This window comes from Leptonychotes weddellii, chromosome 14, assembly GCF_054177405.1.
Source record: "Leptonychotes weddellii isolate Sample4059 chromosome 14, ASM5417740v2, whole genome shotgun sequence".
Classification (NCBI taxonomy): domain Eukaryota; kingdom Metazoa; phylum Chordata; class Mammalia; order Carnivora; family Phocidae; genus Leptonychotes; species Leptonychotes weddellii.
In genome coordinates, this window is record NC_138382.1 from 66,811,019 (window position 1) to 66,831,903 (window position 20,885).

The 20,885-nt window shown below is 46.0% G+C and overlaps 1 protein-coding gene across 1 annotated transcript in view; it reads right to left on the minus strand.

Moving 5' to 3' along the window:
• Nucleotides 1-20,885, minus strand: part of BRINP1 (BMP/retinoic acid inducible neural specific 1) — a 168,198-nt gene that overhangs the window by 61,794 nt on the left and 85,519 nt on the right. Inside the window, exon 3 of the mRNA XM_081803483.1 lies at nt 1,509-1,699. Coding sequence (XP_081659609.1) covers nt 1,509-1,699 — 191 coding nt within the window. The remainder of the gene's footprint in view (nt 1-1,508; nt 1,700-20,885) is intronic.

Below are 20,885 nucleotides of genomic sequence, written 5' to 3' on the forward strand. Positions count from 1 at the left end.
ACTGCCTTCGGCTCAGGTCATGGTCCCGGCGTCCTGGGATCGAGTCCCACATCGGGCTCCCGGCTCGGCGGGGAGCCTGCTTCTCCCTCTGACCCTCTCCCCTCTCATGCTGTTTCTCTCTCTCTCTCTCTCAAATAAATAAATAAATAAAATCTTTAAAAAAAAAAAAAAGAAATACTGACGTTGAGTCAAAAAAAAAAAAATGCAGGCTTTGTGGACAGAAAACCTGAAGTTAAAAACTTTGGGTAAACTCTGTTTTGTTTTCTTTTGTTTTTCATTTAAAAAATAGAACTAAAAACAGAAGCTTTGTCACTCGCTAGCCATACCTCTAGCTAGACAATGGAGATAATTGGACTTAACTTGCAGATTTTAAGGACCTACCGGCAATGGGCGAGGCTTACTGAGGGCAAATAATATATCAGCTTTTCTTATTGGTAGGATGGATGAATTTGCCCAACCAGCTTCTCCCTCGACACTCCCCACATCGTCAGATTCCTAAGCTGGGCTTCCTCAAAGTGCATACTGTGTTCTCAGGCTCGAAAGCACGGCCACCTTCCGGGTCTCTCGCCGACTCCTGCCGAGCTAACCAGCTGCTTCGCCCATGCTGCCTCCGGCTCATGGGGCTCACCCCTCCTCTCAAGGAGAGGATCGAACGTGATAATCATACCTCTGTCCACCTGCCCTGCCTCCATCAAGACACCAGTCTTGTTTAATCGGCAAGGGCCAAATCTAATGCAACCTAGCAGCTCTCTGAGTGGGAGACGTGGGGCTCCACCACCAAAGAGGCTGTCTCAGAATTTAGTGGCCCTGGTCATTGTGACAGAAAACTGATGTCCGAGGGAATGTAGCTCGTAATGTAAAACGATGCATGTAGGCAAGAACCAGAAGCATCAAAATATGCTAGTTTCTACCATATCCCCCCTTTTTAAAAAATTTATATCCTCCCTTTTATCCTCTCCTCCTCTTCTTCCTCCCTTAAAGATTGGTTGGACTTGATGGGGAGGGATGGGTAAGGCTAAGCAGGGCGCAGCAGTTAGCTTTCCTATTAACCTACTCCAAGCCCATATAAGATACAAATAATACCCTCCTTGTAAAATGATAACCTTAAGTTATCAGTCCCTCCAGCAGACTTAAATAAACAAAGGCAATTCTCGAAGCAGCATCTGAAGCTTAATTATTTCCCCAGATTAGACCGCATTCCAAAGGAACTAATACAATAATCAGATTAAGAATCCCTGACGAATTGAGCTAATTCCAAGGTGAGGCCACAAAAGTTGTACTTCCACAAAAGTTAGTAAACTCAAGGTAGAGGGTCCCAGAGGAGGGCATCAAGTGCTCTACGGTGACCAGAGCCACCAAGACAATTTGGCTCATCTGCGACAGATGCTTCTGAGTGACATACAGGGGAAGAGAAGTTAGTTTGGCTTTGATCCTAGGATACCCCGCCCGCCCCTCCAATCCAGGCCTAAAGTCATGACAAGGCTCTGGCCCAGCGGCTGCCGACCTACCTCCCAAGGTGGCAGAGATGAGGAGGTGGGTGCCGTACTTTTTGATGATGGTATCGATGAACTGCTGAGTGGTGGGTCTCCTGCCAAGCAGGCGGATGCTCCTTTGAAACTCCGGCATGAGGGGCACTGGATGGCGGACCAGGTCTCTCCTCTCGATGGCTGTGTTCCTCACCTTCCAACGGGCAAACTCCCTGGGTGAGAGAGAGGAGCAAGATGCCTCGATTTACCACTTCTACCCCCAAGGCAGAGTCCACCCAACCACCCCATTCAGGCATCGCTCCTTAAGGTGAGAAAGCGACAACGATTATTATTAGTATTTGTCAAGTGATCTAGAGCCCTTAATTCTCTTCAACCACACATATTTACTGAGCACTGTTCTCATCACCGGGATATTGTGGTGAGCCAGACAGACACAGTCATGTTCTCATGTTGCTTACAGAGCATCAAGATACAGAAGTGATTGTTGCCTAGTTGCTTACCCATCTCTCCCACCAGACTGTGAATGACACCCCAGAGACAGGATCTCCTCTGGTACATGGTTCCTGTTACATGGCAGGACTCCTAAGAATGCCACCTGGACGAATAAACAAATGAGTGGATGGATGGAAGGAAGGAAGGGAGGGAGAGAGGGAGCAGAGGAAGGCTATTCACAGCAGGGAAGACCTAAAGCACAAAGCAAGTTGAGACCTAAGGCACAAAGCAGGTTGAGACCTAGAGCAAGCTCTAGGACAATTCGAGAATCAAATAATTAGCCCAGAGCTTGTTTGATTCACAATTTTAACATGTACTCTGTGAGCATTTACCGTTTATAAAAATAAAGCTATGTCGTGAAGACCATGTGGGAGAATTTCCTTTCTTCACTAACGATGGAAGGGATCAAGACTGAAGACCTTCAACCCGGGAGTCCAGCTCGGGATCTCACTCTGCCTCTTGCAAACTATGCGGGGCCATCCTGGGCAAAGCTTGTCACTTCTCTGGACTTACATCTCCTTATCTATGAAATCCAATTAATATTATCTCCTTCTTATTGCTGGTGCACAGATTACATGAAACATCGGGTGCGAGAACACCTTTGGAAACTGCCAGGTACTAATCCAATGTGAAAGAGAGTTTTATAACTTTATATCCTCACAAATTCCCAGACAAGAAAATCATTAAAAGTTCATGGGCAATGAACAAGGAGCATGTAAACCGAATACAAGTAGAAATTCGAAGGGCCTTGGTTCAGGCTGCTTTTGCTTTATGACCTCTGTTCCTACCAAAGATGAAGCTCCTTCTGGAACAACCAGCTCTCCAGTCTGCCTGAATTACAAGCCCCAAGACCCTTGAGAAAAACAGCCTAGCCAAGAGGACAGCAAGGTCAGCCTAGATAAATGATAGGAACCAGAGTTTAATGAAAAGGTCTCCCTTCTCCTGCCACAAGATGGGAGAGACGAATGAAGGCGGGGGCACGGAGCAAGGAGAAGCAGAACAGGGGGGGAGTCACCCCGGAATATGCCCCTGTAATTCAGCGGTGGAGTCTGACCCCCGATGCAGAGGAACGTGGGTCTGAAAAAATGCTTTCAAATTGGAATACATTTCCAAGACTCAGAGCTTATGGTCTGTGTCTGCTTATGGAATCTCTGTTCGTAATTCTTAACACCGTTGAAATTCTAAATAAAGTCAGCTCAGTACGTTGCACATCATCGGTATTAAGTTAATCAGCTGCACTCAAGGAACCCTTGCACGCAGCACCCAGGAAGTGCAAACTCTGAGGTCTACGGGAAGGGGATGGACACTTCCCAGGCCCACGTCCTGAAGAAGCTCACAGTCCGGCAAGAAAGACAAGACATTTCCAGTCTGTTGTCAATCCAGGACTAGAGGACACAGAAGAGCCCAGACTTCTCAGGGCTCCAGGGGAAGCTTCAGAGGAGAGGTCATAGCTGAACTACAATTCTGAAGTCCACGTGGGCTTTAAATAGAAATGTAGTCGAGAACAGCTCTCCCCATGGAAGAAAGGGCAGGAGCAGAGCGGATGGGGGATGGACCATGAGACCCGGGAAGAGCTGAACAGGAAGGGAGGGAAAGGACAAGAGGGAGCAAGTGGGACAGAGGGAGGGGACTTGCGAGCCAGCAGAAGCTTGTGACGTGACTCCCATGACCCCCACGCCCCGGTGTTCACACCCCTGTGTAACCAGTCCCCTCTGCTTAAGTGTGGGCAGGAGGGGACCCAGCGACTGGCTTCTAATGGATGGAATGGGGAAGCGATGGAATGATCCTTCCAGGATTCATTTACAAAAGATTTCGACTTCCATTTTGCCTGCCCTGTGTGTGTGTGTCTCTCTCAATCTCTCTCTCACTCGCTCTGGCTCTCCCTCTGCCATGGTGTGAGATGCTCTATGGAGACATCCACATGGCCAGGAACCGAGGGAAGCCTCCGGCCAGCAGCTTCCAAGGAACTGGGACTCAGAAGGCCCTGAGTCCTAACAGTCACCGCATGGGTGAGCTGGGAGGCAGACCCTTCCCAGCTGAGCCTTGAACCCAATAACCCCAGCCCAGAGATGGAGAGAGCCAGGGCGCCCAGCGAAGCCACACCCAGGTGCCCAGTCCACAGAAACTGTGAGCTAATAGATGTTGTTATATTAAGCCACCAAGTTATGGGGGTAATTTGCTACTCAGCAAGAGATGACCAATAAAAGACAATGAGGATCATCAGATATTTCTGAGGAAAAGAGTCTTTCCTTATCAGTTTATCCCTGAAACTTATAAAATTACATATAAATGTAATTATGAAATTATGTATGTGCATAGAAAATACTCATACTTCAATGTAACAGACACATATATATAATCATTTTGATTTATAACTTATGACCTTGGATTACTAATTTTTTTTCATGTGACTACGACAACTACATTCCTCAAAACCAATGTGCATTTTCACAGAGAGGTTAAGTAATGTGTCAAAAGTCACACAGCTATGGGGCGCCTGGGTGGCTCAGTCATTAAGTGTCTGCCTTCGGCTCAGGTCATGATCCCAGGGTCCTGGGATCGAGCCCCGCATCGGGCTCCCTGCTCTGCGGAGAGCCTGCTTCTCCCTCTCCCACTCCCCCTGCTTGTGTTCCCTCTCTCGCTGTGTCTCTCTCTGTCAAATAAATAAAATCTTTAAAAAAAAAAAAAAAAGTCACACAGCTAGATAGTGGTAGAGCTGGGAGGAGAAAACCGGTATGCTGATTCTTATTTCAGTCTTTTAATATAGATACTGAGACGTAAAATGTAAAAGCCATAGAATCAGGTAATGCCACCCCCACGATCAAATTACAAGCCCAAGACTCAATTCTTTCCCTCCCTCCCTTCCTCTCTCTTTATTCCCACAGCCTCTACAGTCTTCCTGATGCCCACCAGCTACCTAGCCAGGGCCTGCCATTGGGTTTCTTCCTTGAAGACATTAGGCAGCTGATGCTGAGTCCCCAGCTCCTTCCTCACAGTATGGGCACAAGGCCTAAGTGGGGAGATGCACTGACCTGCTAAGCACACAGCCGGGGACTTGGGAAGAGCTCAGTAGCTCTGTGTGTGTGTATGTGTGATTAGGAAGCACTGACTCAGTGCCAAATACCCGTTGTTTAACACCACAGGGCTCCCGATCCTAAGGAAGTCTTCCATCTTCGCGGCCAAAAGTGCATGTTTAGGAAAGCTACGAAACCATGCTGTGCTATTTGCAATGGTCATTTTAGTCAAAGAAAGAGTCCCTGCCCCAATCTGTAAGAGGGGCAGGGGTGGGAGTGGGGGTGGCAAAGAATTCTCTTGTACCAGTTCCACCTTGACGGGAAGACAGGATTTGGCCAAAGAGAGGGAGAGGGTGTTTCGGGAAGGACGAACTCCTTGTGCACAAATGGAGGATAAGGCAGTTGGAGAGAGAAGGGTGTGTGTGCACGTGCGCGTGAGGGATGTAAATGAAAAGAGGTAAAGACAGAGAGGTTGTCAATGACCCCATGATGAAGGGCCTTGTGTGCCTAACCATGTTACTCGATTTCAGTCTCTAAACTCTGTTCTGGGTGGCCAACGATCCAGACTAAAAATGTGCAAAGAATGGATTTATGTAACTTTGTGGCCATCGTAGGGATGCTGGAGCAAAGACAGTACGAGTTACAGGATTCCCAAAGTCCCCTAAGTGAAAGGGCTTCCCAGCACGTAGACCTATTCAGAAGGAGATTTAAACAACACTGGAGCTGAAACTGGAGTTGACTTCTGTTTTCAAAATTTGGGGACCTACTGTTTTTCCAGATCTGAGGATATAGCAGCAAACAAATTAGCCGCTATCAAGGAGCTTAAACTCCGGTGAGAGCACACTGATCATAAAGAGCCAAATCGGTAACAAGCCGGGCGTTGGGCGGGGGGGGGGGGGGGGAAGTGCTATGAAGACAAATAAAACGGAGTAAGGCAGTCGGGATGCCCAGGGGTAGGGTGAGGTTGCAGTTATAGAGACAGCCTTCTTGACATGATGACATGAAAGGAGAGACCTGAAGAAAATGAGGAAGAGGACACGGGGCACCGGTGGAAGGGTATCCAAGAAGAAGGAAGAGCAGGTGCAAAGGTCCAGAAGTAGGACTGTTTGCCAGGTTTGGGGAGCAGCAAGGAGGCAGTCCTAGATGAGCAGATAAGTAGAGGAGAGGAGATAAAAGGAAGGGTGGGAAGAAAAAAAATAACATTAAAATGTAGGATGGAGTGGGCATAGATCTTGAAAGGCTATGTTGGATTTGGTAAAGATGTCCTATTTTTAAACTCCAAGTAATGTATACAGTCAAAAGAAGGTTTTCAGCAATGACACAATCTATGTGCTAAAAGAGGATCTAGAGAGTCTGTCACAGCTACTCAACTGTGTCCTTGCAGTATGAGCAGCCGTAGACAATACATAAACATGAGAGTATAGCTGCATTCCAATAAAACTTTATTTATAAAAGCAGGTGGTGGGCCAGATTTGGCCCCCAGGGAGTTCTGAAAGCATCACTATGACTCCTTTGGTAGAAGTCATCAAATCCAACCCACTCAATTCACGGATGGGAAAACTAAATTTCAGAGACATTAAGTTATTTGCCCAAGATCACAGAGCAAATGACTTGCAGGGCTGAAATTCGAGCCCAGGCCTTGTGACTCCAAGTGCAGTGCCCTTTCCACTGCAATAAGCCACCTTAAAAAGAGAGAGAGAGAGAAAGAGAGAAAAGAAAGTGAGAAAGCCTTGCTTGTCATGTTGTCTAACTGCTCTGCTGGCCCAGGAACAATTTCACGTAAGTTCTCAGTGAATTGAGCACAGCATAAAATACATCTTCCCTTCTGAGCCCACAGAGCAAGCAAATTCCCCTTGGAGGAGAAGGCAGAACTCACAATAGCACAGGATCCGTGGAATACGCTTATGCCCAATTAAGCATCTCAGCAGGGCAGGCAAACCAATTAGACTGAGATTAAAAAAGGGCCCTGGATGGAAGGCATGGGGTTGCTGCAGCAAGGCCCATCCCACTGGGGGAGCGGGAGGTGGAGGGGCGGGTGACAGCGCGGGCAGGGATGGATGAAGACCGAGGCCAGCACTGTAGATGTGAGACGAGGCTGGAGAGAAAACTATAAGGTGAAGGCTCTCTTATCAGAGCAGAGCCTTGCCTTTCTGGGACTCCTCCCTCATCCTGCCCTCTATACACACACACACACACGCACACACACACACTCGGATGCCACACTGAGGACAAAAGGCTGTGGAGCAGGCAGGAGACCCTGCCCTGTGCCCTTGGGAAGGTGTTTAGTCTCCTGGGAAATAAGCTGATTGTATTAGATGATCTTCAGCCCTGCATCTCTCAGCCTGGGCGCTGGAGGTGGAAACCCGGAATTAAAACCTAACTCTGCCACCAATTAGCTGTGAAATTGTGAACGAGTTTGCTTACTCTATAAAGCGTAGATGTCATCCCGGGGAAGCACATCTCCCATAGAGGGGTCAGTTCAGATTGTATTAAGAGCATTTAGAAGGAGCCCTCCATAAACTGTAAAAGTTATTGTCCATATTGTCACTGCTGTTCTGGTTTTGGGAAATGCTCCAGTGGGAAGCTGGGTGACAGTGGGTGGACGGTGGGGTGGGTGAGGGGAGGAAACAATCATGCTCTTCTTAAAGTTACCGGTAGGGAGAACTTCTGGGATAATCGAGATCTGATCCTCGTGAATCTGTTAGAAGCAGTGCGTCTGAATTTAAGAAAGGGACCAGCAGTTTATAAGCTGCTGCAAGGCAGGCAGTTTCCTTACACCAGCAATAAAGACTAAAACCAGGCCACCTCGCCCTACTGTGCTGAGAGGTCAATGAAACCGTGATCAGAAAACTCTTTGTCAATCGCAACAGGGTGTGGACTGTTGTAAGCTGCTGTTGTGTTTTTCTATTATTATTACTTGCAGAGGGCCACTCATAATGATGTTTCAACTGCATAAAATTTTCCTTTTCATTTCCCCCTCTATAAAATGGGATCACAATTTTCAGTTCTCGGGGTTGTGAGGAGAGCACCATCTATGATTACGTGTGAGTCTCCTCCAACGTCTTCTAGATAATCGAAGCTACTGAGGACCTCTGAAGAAGTGAAGGGTTGCTTTACTCTTCTTTATAGAATATTTTTTGAAGCTTGTGTTTTTTGTTTTTGTTTTTAAGCAGACTCCATGCCCAGCTTGAACTCACGACCCTGAGATCAAGACCTGAGCTAAGATCAAGAGTTGGACGCTTGACCGACTGCACTACCCAGGCGCCCCTTGTTTTTTCGTTTGGTTTGTTTTGTTTTGTTTTTTTTTACTTGAATCTGATTTCATAGCAGAAATGGAGGAGGTTGTTTTCAAAAACATATACCATATAGACTTCAAAATACAGAAAAAAATGGAAAAACAAAGGGAAGACAATATTTTATTTGGAAGTTTGGGTTAAAATTCATACACAGACTTAACTCTATAATGCCCTGAACACTTCACAGAGGTGGACTGCAAATGTCCCTGAGCTTCCCTGCAGCCAAAGGAAAAAGGGAATCACAGCCCAAAGAGCCAGAGAGTCAAGAAGATAACAGAGCAGTTGTTCAGAGTTGTGAAAGAAACACACATTTCCCAGAGGCTACAATAAGACACAAACATCTCCCAAGGTTTCTCATAAAAAGATGGATGTAGTCGATGCTGGTTGGTGATATACCAATGCTTGATTGGCTCCAGGTAGCTGAGTGCATTTGCCAGAAACATCATTTGGTAAAGTAATTCCATGAGAGTCAAGCATGTTACAGTCTAAATATGTGGCTCTCTAGTGTTCTGACTTAATCCAGGGTTACATTTTAGAATATTCTATAGACACTGTACCCCCGATAAATGTTTGTGGATAGCATAACTGATTAGGGTGTTTATCCCTGGGTGGCTAATCCTATTGGTTGTATTAACTCATCATTTGGAAGTCGAATAAAAACAAGCCTCTGAGTGTCTGGGTGGTGGGGGGTGGAGGGATCTGGGACCACTGTTAGCAGTAAATTGTCCCCAGAGATGAGCAAGGTGAACTGCAGTGGAGGAGGGTGAGGAGAAGAAGTCACTGAACCAGAGAGCAAGCGAGCACGAGCGCATTTCTCTTGCCTGCTCTTCCCACCCAGTCTCGCCCCGCGGGCTCCCCAGCCACCTCCCCAGCCACCTTGATCTCAAATTAGAAAACAAGGATGTTTTATCACACACCCTGCTTGGAGCCACCACAGGGAAAGGTGAAACCAAGGGCAGATGTGAAATGGAAATGATGCCTCTTAACAACTAGGGTGTTGGGAACAAATCCCCCATTGTCTCCCTGTCCCAGAATGGAAGCGAGGGGGCAGCTGAGGAATCAGGGCATCAAGTGGATCTCAGGGGCAATTCGGTGCCAGAGGGGTGAGGAGAGGAAAAGCAGGATAAAAGTCGCTGAAAACATGATTGCGAACAGGTTCATTTTAATTACAAGACACTGACTTAACAGTGGAGGATAAAATAATCCTCGCTTACGATGTGTATATAAGCCTTTTTGCTTTCCAAATGTGTTCACCTAAGTAACGGCATTTTTATTTTTATACCAACTCAGTAGCAGTTCTGAAGGCTCTTCTGGGAATAAATTTCAGAGAAACCAGGAGAAGCATCTTGGAATGGGGCTCCAGGCTTCTCATGGAGGAGAAACTTGAGAAGAATAGAAACAAAACGGGCACATCAGAATGGCCCCAGTTTTATTTAAATGGACCATTCCCTAAAAAGCAAGTGAGGTTCTTTGTGGAGCCCTGTTACTGAGGGCGGGGGTGCAGTGGGGGTTACGGGCATCCACGGTAGGTGAAAGTAGCTTAAATGCACTTGCTTGATGTCTTCCAAGTGGCTCATCTATTTCCTGAGATGCCCTCGATCACCTGAGCCATCTCTTTGCCAAAACATCAGAATGGAACAGCTTTGGGAGCATCAACCAAGGATATTCCTGTCATTTCCCAAATGAAGCAACTAAAGGACAAGAGAAAAAGGACCTGCCCAAAGCCACACACCATTGGTGGCAGGAGGGACTCGAATCTGGGTCTCTGATCTCAGATTCAGCGTCTTGTCCTGATCCACTGCCCCGGCCCATCACCTCCATTGTGTGGGGTCTACAGGACACTAGGTCCTTTACAAAGCTCTGTCATCATGCACATTATCCTTCCAACAACCTGGAAGAGGGGGAGAATTGCCATCACCATCAGGAGTGGGGAAAACTAAGGCCCAGGCTGGTGGGCAGAGCAAACCCGTGCCAGAGCTGGGACAGAAACTCCAATGGCATGATTCTCGGCCAGTGGGAGCAGGTTCCTCTCTGCTTCTTCCTGCTTTCCCCTCCTCTGCCCCCTCAGGCATCACCACACCAGTGGAGGACAGGTGCACACACTCCCATGCCACCTTGCAGATGCTCTGCAGGAGAACGTGATCTCAGGGGAAAGCCAACAGCTCATTCCACGGAGCACCAACAAAAGGGCCACAGAACAGGTCTTTTCTGAAGATGTGATGGCATCTGGAGGAAGCACAGACTTCAGGGTCAGAAAGCCCCGGCTCTGAATGAGCATGAAGCCATTCATCAGCTGAGCGAGTCTTTGCAAATTCCTCAGCCTCTCTGAGCTTCTATTGGTGCAAGAGGAATTCTAGTACTTACCTTGCAGGGTTGCTGGAAGGATTAAGCATAATGAACGCAATTAATCTGACAGTAGTAGCTACTCAATAAGTGTTAGCTATTTATCCTTTGGCGAGGCATTCTAAAAGGGGAGTTTGTCGCATAACACATAACTTTTAATGGTATTTTAAATGATCTTAATATGCTCATGGGCTCCAGGGATTATGCAAACTGCATATAAATAAAATATTTAAAATTCTGTTTACTCAATTTGTCTCTCTGCTTATTTCCAAAGCATCTATTGTGAAAGCATGACTCATAACTAAATATAGATTAATAAAAGTTTGGAGCAGCAATTATTCTCCAATTATCATAAATCCCATTAAACATTGCAATTATATGAATTTTCTCTTTCAGTCCACAAAATTTGAGAGTTCCAAGGGACCACGGAGAACGTCTTCGTATATGGCCTTCAATCTTTAGATGGCAACCTGGAGAGTCTGAGAGGGGAGATAATTTTCCACTCTCAGTGGCAGAACTGGGTTTTCAAATCCAGGTCTCGCACAGCCAGACCTCTGCTCACTGCCTTCTGCCGTGGAGCATATTTTTAGGAGAAGAAAAATGAACAACTTCCCCAGCGAGTAATACTGCATTTAATTGCCAACTGCCCCCTTGTTAAAATATTTTGGTATTAGTGAGCATGATGCCATCTCAAAGCCTTCCCCAAACCCACATTCCCAGTGAGTCCTTCTTTTGTTTCCCTATATAGAAAAAGGTTCCCTGTCCTTATTTTAAACTAGTTAAGAAAGATCTTTTTCTTCAACTCATTCAACACACATTCACTGAGCTTCTGGTTCTATATCAAGAACTGGGGATCTGGGACACCTGGGTGGGCGTCTGCCTTCAGCTTGGGTCATGGTCCCAGGGTCCTGGGATCAAGCCCCGAGTTGAGTAGGGCTCCCTGCTCAGCGGGAGCCTGCTTCTCCCTCCCCTCTGCTTGCTGCTCCCTCTGCTTGTGTTCTCTCTCTCAATCTCTGTCAAATGAATGGATAAAATCTTAAGAAAAAAAAAAAAAAAGAAAAAGAATTGGGGATCTAAAACCTTCCCTGATTCAACTTAGATGTACCAAAGTCCTCAAAAAAGATTTAACTCAGAGGTCAGTAAACTGTGACCCACAGACCAAATCTGTCACACCGCCTGTTTTGTAAATAAAATTTTATTGGGACACAGTGATGTTCATTTGTTTGTGAATTGTCTGTGGCTGTTTTCAGACAATGTGACAGAGTTTAGCAGCTTCGAGAGAGACCACAGGGCCCACAAAGTCTAAAATATTTACTATTTACTGTCTGGCCTTTACAGAAAAAGTTTGCAGACCCTGATTTAACCCATTGACTTGGCCAGTCAAATAACATATTTTTAAGGAAATAATCAAGGAGGCCAGATCAAAGATTTATAGATTGAGCTACTCCAACAGATAGATCAGTAAATTCTGTGTGTGTATATGTGTGTGTGTGTACGTGTGTGTGTTTGAAAAGATTCCCTTACCCTAAAACTATTTTTAAACTCCTGGGCCAAAGCAAATTAGAAAACAAGGATGTTTTATCACACACTCTGCTTGGAGCACCTTTAAACCTAGACAACAAAGTCATTATTTAAATACAAATTAGACGGAACTGATTTAAAAAAAAAATGCCCAGATCACACCTGAGTTAAGAAAATAAACATGTTTCAAGTGGAATTTATGATTTGATGATCAAATAAGGTAACTGACTTGATAGATGCAATGATGAAAAAAAAAAACAACCCACACCATCTGGGAAGGTCTAAGGCATTCCCAGAGGTACCTGATTGCCCAAGCACCACAAGAAGAAGGCAGACCCCACCACTTTTCCTAGTTGTTGGAACCCGATGAGTTGTAATGCCATGAAAACCTGGCTCTGAGGGCTCTAATTTACAGACGAGGGAGAGCTGACAGCACGATAAAGCCCCACTTGATAGAGCGAGCTCTCTCTGACTGATAGAACTAATCAGAATAGAACAGGTCACCCTGAGAATTAAGGAGGCTCCTGTCTGTAGCCATCAAAGCAGAATTTGAATAACTGATTGACAGAGATGCTTATAGGAGGGATTCAAAACCTCCAAGATGGCTGAAAAGTGTTGTTGCTGTCTTTCCCGGACTAGGCGACCCGAGGAGTTTCAAGAAGAGAAGAATGCATTTGCAAGCTTAGGAACTGTCTTCTGGATGCCCAGCTGAACTAGAAATGGTTCAGTCTGGAACCAGTAATGTTGTAACCACCAACAGGTATGTTAGTTTCACATAAGCACCGGGATGATAGGTGATAGATCCGGAAGAAATTACCTACTTAGTGGTTTTTGTTTTTGGTTTAGCTCTGAGTTAGTTGGATGATACTTCAAAACACACTGAGGGGTGCCAAACCCCTGGTCTCTCTCACAGCTACCCCTACACTCTAAATTTTAATTCTACTCTTTCCTCTAAAGCACATAAAAAATAGTTCTTCTTCATCAAATGATACTTCGGTTCTTTTTTGGTGTCCCCACAAGCAACTAACAAATGTTATTTTTCCCGGGGATAAAGGCATTTCAATGGCCACCTCCTCTGAAAGCATAGCGACCATTCTTCTGCAAGCTCACTTGGTACTTTCCAAAAGAGCCTCACCCCCCTTCTTGTATGCAGATGCTTATCCACCTGCATCGATAGACTCAGCCATGAGTAATATCTATTTTCCAATACTGGACATGCTTGATTCTTCAGATGCATATGCTTAAGCATAAATAATATTGGCCACCTCATATGAGCCAGGTGCTTTGCATTCATACTCACACCATCTGGGAGGTAGTTATGACCATCCCCATTTTACAGATAAAGAACAGCAGGTTCAAAAACCTCAATCTGGGTTTAACATTATGTGCACACCAGATTTGATTTACACTTTTCAACTCAAGATTCTGTCTAGCAAGCTAACTACCCACTGTGAACCTCAAGTCTGTGAATTTATATAAACTGTTCCTAAACCACCTTGCATTTCTTACCTCCCTCCTGCATTTTCAGCAAGGTGCTGCCAATATTTTGGCTTCCTTCAAGGCTGACAGTGGGTCTGGAGGAACAGGCACAGGGTTTTGAGCAAAGGCATCGTAACTCTACTCTCTACCACAATAAGTTGGATCAGCATAGACAGTAATGAATTCTTTTTGGATTTCACTTTCCTTATCTGTAAAATGGACAGCTGGACTGGGCTTGTGGCCTCCCAATTTTCGTTTAGACATGAAACGTTTGCTTCGTTAATTCATTCTTTCAAATAAGTTTTTGCAGCTTAGCTCGTTTGGGAACATCTACCAGGATTCAGTCTCTATTTTAGGTGCTGGGGCTACAGAAGTGAACAATACAGACCAAGAACTTGCATTTTTCTGGGGAAAACACAGATGACAATATTCCAATAAATCTCTTGCCCAATAGGTAAGTTATATGTAAGTAGAACTTCTCTGGGGATGAGATGGTTGCAGAACCCTGTCTCTCCCCTCACTATCCTACCCTTCAGGCTAGGGAGCCCAGTTTGAAAACTCTCAGACTCAGATTCTATTGGTGCTTTGTGAAGTGAGGTCCACAGGCCACCTGCATCATAATTTGGTGGGAATCCATGTTAAGATCCAGAAACAAGGGGCACCTAGGTGGCTCAGTCGGTTAAGCGTCTGACTCTTGGTTTCGGCTCAGGGTCCTGAGGTCCAGCCCCAGGTCGGGCTCCACACTCTTCGGGGAGTCTGCTTGAGACTTTTTCCCTTTCCCTCTCTCTCTCCCTCTGCTCCTCTCCCCACTCGTGTGTTCTCTCTCTCTCTCTCAAATAAATAAATAAAATCTTTAAAAAAAAATACAGAAACAGGAGCTCACTTAAACTTAGCAAATCAGAGTCTCTGCCTTTGCCTTTTTAACAAACCCCCGGGGGACACTTCTAGAGTAAAATAGAGAACCCCAGGACTGAAGAGACCTCTGAGGTGTCCTCTACCTTGGACTGCTTTCTCTTCCATTCCCTTCTAGCAAACTGTTTTTCAACGTACCAGAAGGTGACTTCTAGAGGAAACTTTCTCTGACTGCCCTAGCCTGCTCTGGCCTCCCAGACCAGGGAACACAGTGAACACAGACGTACTTGTGTGATGGTTTCACTGTCATCCCCTCCACTAGAGAGTAACCTCCATGGGGCAGAGACTGTCAGTTCTAAGACGTTCCTGGAACTTATAAAGTGCCCAATAAATAATTCTTAAATAAATCAAAGTGGTATGAATGAGTTGATGAATGGCTCTCTCCTTTCCAGCACTGAGAAGCTCATGTTTTTAGGCACCCCCCCACGATCAGACCATTCCGCTGCCAAAACTCCCCCCACCCCACCCCCGGAGGCTGGCAAGTTACCTTAGGACTCTTTTTCCAAATTGTCCAAGTCTTAGTGACTTCCTGTTTCTATTTATTACTGCACCCCGTCCCAGGCGTAAGCAGAGGTGACAATGAAAGCCTCAGAAGGGGAGAATTTTGGAATTAATCCTTAACACCCTTGTGATTTCATGTTTCCATTGTCCAGTCAGGAGCACAATAAGTCCAGAGAAAGAACTCTTGAGATGAAATAAAACAAGATTCTTAGCCAAGACACATGGGGGTGTAAATGCCGCCCACCTGGTTCTCCCGCCTCTGCAATTCTTCCACATATCATAGCCAGAATTACCTTCTAGAACAGTGGGTTTGGCTCATGGCACCTCCTCTGCTTTGTTGGGAAGCCGTCAATGAGTCCCCACTGCCTACCAAATACATAGGAAACATTCCGGATTCCTACTCAAGATGCCTCATGACCAGAGTTAAACTTCAGATGCCTGGCTCCTTCCTCTGCCACTCTGTCCTTACTCCAGTCAAATGTAACTGCTTGGTGGTCCCATTCATAATTATTATCACCCACCTTCCCCTCTCCCTTACATTTGTTTTTTTTTAATATTTTATTTATTTATTTATTTGAGAGAGAGAGCATGAGAGGGGGGAGGGTCAGAGGGAGAAGCAGACTCCCTGCCGAGCAGGGAGCGCGATGCGGGACTCGATCCCGGGACTCCAAGATCATGACCTGAGCCGAAGGCAGTCGCCTAAACCAACTGAGCCACCCAGGCGCCCCTCTCCCTTACATTTTTATGAACATTCAGAGACTAATCACTACCTAAAGTGTAGCCCAGACCTCTTAATTCTGAGTAGAATGCCTTTCACGGCCTGTCCTACCTCCTTATTTTTGCCAGCTTCTTCTTGACTCCTAATCTCCCCCCCAACCCTGGCGAGTACAGAGGTTTCTTCTTCTTCTTTTTTTTTTTTAGGTTTATTCTTTACGAAGCTCAATCAAATATACAAACCCACTCTGACCTCCAGGCATTCTTACTCATCAATAGCACTTTGCCCTTCTCCAATCAAAACAAAATTGCCTGTTTACTTCTTTCTGTCTCTGTTACATGATTCATTCTGCATGAGAATGGCGGTGGGTGGGGGGCGGGTTGTGGAGAGAAAGGATGCCTGTTCAGTGTACTCTTAGCACCTAGCTCCAGGCCTGGTATGTAGTAGGTTCTGAAATTTTTGAGACGAGAATGACCGTGCCTCTCTCATCACAATCAGTTGACTCCAAGACTTCCTGTCTATTCATTCCTTCCACCAATATTGTTTTAAAACACCTACTATGTTCAAGGCAGGCTTCTAAATGCAGGACACAGCAGTGAAAGGACAAAGTGTTGCTCTTGTCGAGCTCCCATTCTCGTAGGAGAACCAGTCAGTAAACAAACTGATGTTTATGCCATGAAATGCCAGATAGTGGTGGGTCTCAAGGAAAAATAAAACAAGGTAAGGGCGCCTGGGTGGCTCAGTTGGTTAAGCGACTGCCTTCGGCTCAGGTCATGATCCTGGAGTCCCGGGATCGAGTCCCACGTCGGGCTCCCTGCTCAGCAGGGAGTCTGCCTCTCTCTCTGACCCTCCCCCTCTCATGCTCTCTATCTCATTCTCTCTCTCAAATAAATAAATAAAATCTTAAAAAAATAAAAAATAAAAAATAAAACAAGGTAAGGGGACGGAAAGTGACAGGGGTAGAGAGGGCATATTTTTATATGCGGACGGTGGAAGCTTTTGTAATGAAGTGAAACCTAGAGACCTAGGGAAGGTAAAGGAGGCTGAGATCTGTCCCAGGCAAAGGGGAAAGCAAATGCCCAAAGCTGTGAGAACTGAGAGTATTTGAAAAAGTGACAAAAAGACAGTGTGGAGAGGGACCGCAGGGAGAGGTCGCAGGGGCCACATGAAGGAGGTCATGGTGGGCCGTCGTGGGACTTAGGCTTTCGTATTAAGTGCAATGAAAAGCCACCAGAGGGATCTAAGAAGCAAGACAGAATAGGAGTCAGGTTTCAGAAAGATCGGTCTGCTGCTTTGTGAAGAAGAGCGGAAGGTGGGGCGTGACACAGGTGGAGGCTGAGATGCCACTAGGTGGCCCCGGCAGGGGTCCAGATGAGTGCTCACGGTGGCCTGGAGGAGGCCGGTACTGGTCAGGTGGGCAAGAAAGCGGAGATGCACGTTGTCAGTGAAATCCATAGCCATCTGTGGGTGGAGGGTGTGAAAGGAAGATGAGAATCCTGGATGCTTCTGGCTTGGGGTACAAATAAGTGGGTCAGATGAAAATGGGACTATTGGTGGAGGAACACCTTTGAAAGGAGAAACCAAGAATTCAGACTTTGATATGACACATTAAAGAAGGCGATGAAATAGCTGGGTATAGACGTCTGCAGCCCAGGGGAGGGGTCTGGGCTGGGGATATAAAAGCGAATCATCAGGACAGATTCTGTAAAGCCACTAGAGAAAAGAAGAACAGAAGAAATCCTCAAAATGTGGGGATGGATACAGAAGAGGCCCAAGGACTGAGACCCCAGAAAAGAGAAGGATCCAGCAAAGGCACTGAGAAGGTGAGCCAAGTGAACAAAGAGTGTGAACAAAGAAAGTGTTTTAATTGACGCAAAATCAAAATTCCCTACCGGAGCTTCTATGAACTGACTGCTTACCTGTCTACCCTTCTTCTCCCATTGACCGCACTCCACGCAGTCTCCTTGATCCGTCCTCCCACAGGCTGGGATGTCTTGGCCTTTTATGACTTTGTGGCCTGTAGGGGGCGCCCTTCCCTCGTATCGCTGCTGTGAGGGCCCCTCATCCTCTGAAGCTCAGTCACCAATCTCTGGCCACCAAACTAAACTAGCCCCCATCCCATTACCCGATTTTCATTTACTTATGGCAATCGGGACACCGTCTGCAAGTATCTCATCTATTTGTTTGCACTTGATTATCTTTCTCCCCATAGTACTCTCCGGGCCTCAGCCCATTTCCCCACCACCACATAAACTCCAGAACAAGGACACCATTGTACTCACTGGATGGCTCCCTGCAGGAGCCTATGACCTGTGCCCACAAATATTCGTTGAAGACATCAAAGAATTCACCTGTCCAAATCCCATCCATCAAGACCAAAAGAAAATCCTATTTCATCTATGGAGACTTCCCTAACGCCTCCATCTTAAAGCAAAATATGAGAGTCACTAAAATTTAGGAGAAAGAGGACAGGCCTGGAAATCAAGTCAGAATGGGGTTCAAGTCCTGACTCTGCTTCTAATCAGCCATGTGGCTTTGCACCAGTCAGGTAACATTTCTGGGCCTGTTTCCTACACAATAAAGGTCCCTCCTCCATGAGTTGCCTTTTAGAGAAAATGTATGCAAAGGGCTGGCCACATAGACCTGCCCATAAGGGCTTTTATCTTATCATCACTATCCTTCCCTCCTCTGCATTCCCCAAGCAGGCACCTGCACCTGAGGGGCCATGAGATGACTCTGGATGACAATTTCTTTTACAGGTGGGCTTTGTCCCCATCAGACACTGTGAAATCATCAATATCGGCTCAACACTGGATGTAGTGACTTGCAATTTCTAGATTCCTTGTAAACGCTCCTGGGATGACTCACCCTCCCCTTCCTCGAGGGCATGAAACATTTTTAGCCTGAGTGTCTTCCACTTCATTTTTACTGGTGTCTTACCCCCTCCAGTGCTTGCATTGGGATTGTGGGAGTTTGCTCATGCCATTCCCTGCTGGTCACTCTTACTTTGTGATTTCTGTTCTTTTTTTTCCTTCCCCTTTTCCTCCCTCCTCCTTTTAAACTAACATTTATACAGTGCCTTCCAGTTTGCAAAGCACATTTGAAATACTTGAGTTTAATCTTCAAAGCTGCCTTATGTGTAGAGAAGTTTTATTTACTCCATTTTTTAAAATGTAGAAATAAAGCTCCATGGGTGAAACGACTTGTATGAGGCCACAGAGCCAACAAGAGCCAGGCCAGGAGAACCAGGAGACTCCAGGTACACGTGAACTTGAACTCTGCTCTCTCCACTTTGTCACAGCATTCCTCCATGCATGCATTCATTCAATGTGTCATTAATTCATTCATGCATACATGCAGCAAATATTTAGTAAGCAACAGACACTAGTCTAAGCATTTGAGATATATCTGTGCACAAATCATCCATAGATCCTTCCTTCCCTTACGAAACTTCTTTTCTAGCAGGAGACCTTAATAAAAATGTTTTAAGCAAGGAAAATAGGAAGTGATAAATACCATGGAAACAAAGAAAGGTGGGGCAGGGGAAGGGGGAATGGAGTGCTGGCAGAAGGGGGTGCAATCTCAAATAGGACAATCAACGTAGATGTCACTGAGAAAAGACCAGAAGCAGATGGAGAGCGAGCTCTTGTCTGTCGCCACCAGGCAGAAGAGCTTTCCAAGCAGAGGGGACACTGGGAGAGCTGGTGACAACAGAGCAGTGAGGGAGAAGCAAGGAGTAGTAGGAGGTAATGTCAGACAGAAAACAGGGTTCTGACCACATAAGACCTTCTTGACCACAGGGACGACATTGGTTTTCATTATGAAATGAATGGGAGCTATTACAGGGCCCTGGGCTCCACAAGTGACATGAACTAACTTCGGTTTTAACAAAGCTCACTCCATGCTGAAAATAGAAGTCGAACAGTAGAAGCAGCAGGACTATGCAGGAAGCTTCTGCATAATCCAGGAGAGAGAGGAGGGAGTAACAGGAGAGGAGAGAAGACAGGGTCTGATTCGGGATTTGTGTTTTCAAAGTAGCAAAAGTAGGATTTCCTAGTGGATTAGATGAGGGGTGAGAGAGAACAAGGAGAATCAAGAAGACCAAGGGTTTTGGCTTGAGCAATTGGAAATGTAGATCTTGCATTAACTGAGATGGGGAGGGATGTGGCTGGTGACTGGGAGGGGCGGTCAGAAGTACAGGTCTGGACAGCATATATGGACATGTCTACCCGACATCCCTGGGAGATGTCCAGTGTGCAGGTGGATATACAAATCTGGATTTGAGGGGCGCCTGGGTGGCTCAGTTGGTTGGGCAACTGCCTTCGGCTCGGGTCATGATCCTGGAGTCCCTGGATCGAGTCCCACATCGGGCTCCCTGCTCAGCGGAGAGTCTGCTTCTCCCTCTGACCCTAACCCCTCTCATGTGCTCTCTCTCATTCTCTCAAATAAATAAATAAAATCTTTAAAAAAAAAAAAAAAACCCAAAAAACAAATCTGGATTTGGGGAGAGAGATCTGGGTGGGAAATATTATTGATACCCTTCTACTCACTTTCTTTTTTTAAGATTTATTTGAGAGAGAGATATAGAGAGCAGGTGCGCAAGTGCGCTCTGGTGTGAGTGAAGAGGGGGTGCAGAGGGAGAGGGAGAGAGAGAATCTTAAGCAGACTCCCCACCCAGCTTGGAGCCTGTCACGGGGCTCTCACGACCCTGAGATCATGACCTGAGCTGAAACCAAGAGATGGACACTCAACTGACTGAGCCACCCAGGCGCCCATCTACTCACTTTCAAAAGTGATCTGAGTGAAGACTTTATTCAACCAACCAATATATGTCTATTCCCTAAGAACTGAGCCAGAAACTGGTGTCGGTATGGCTGGGAGAAATGGACAAGGCTCCTGCCCTGCAGGATTTACAGTCTATCAGGAAGACAGAGTAAGCATAAGAAACAAATTATTATAATAAACTACATTACAGTACGATAAGGTCTTTGGTGGGGGAAGTACAGTGGGTAATGGGATTTACATAGCTTTGGCATCTGACCTAATCTAGGGGTTTTCCTGAAGGCTTCCTGGAGGAAGTGAGATGTAAACGGATACCTGAAGAAATATTTAGCCACAGCACAGG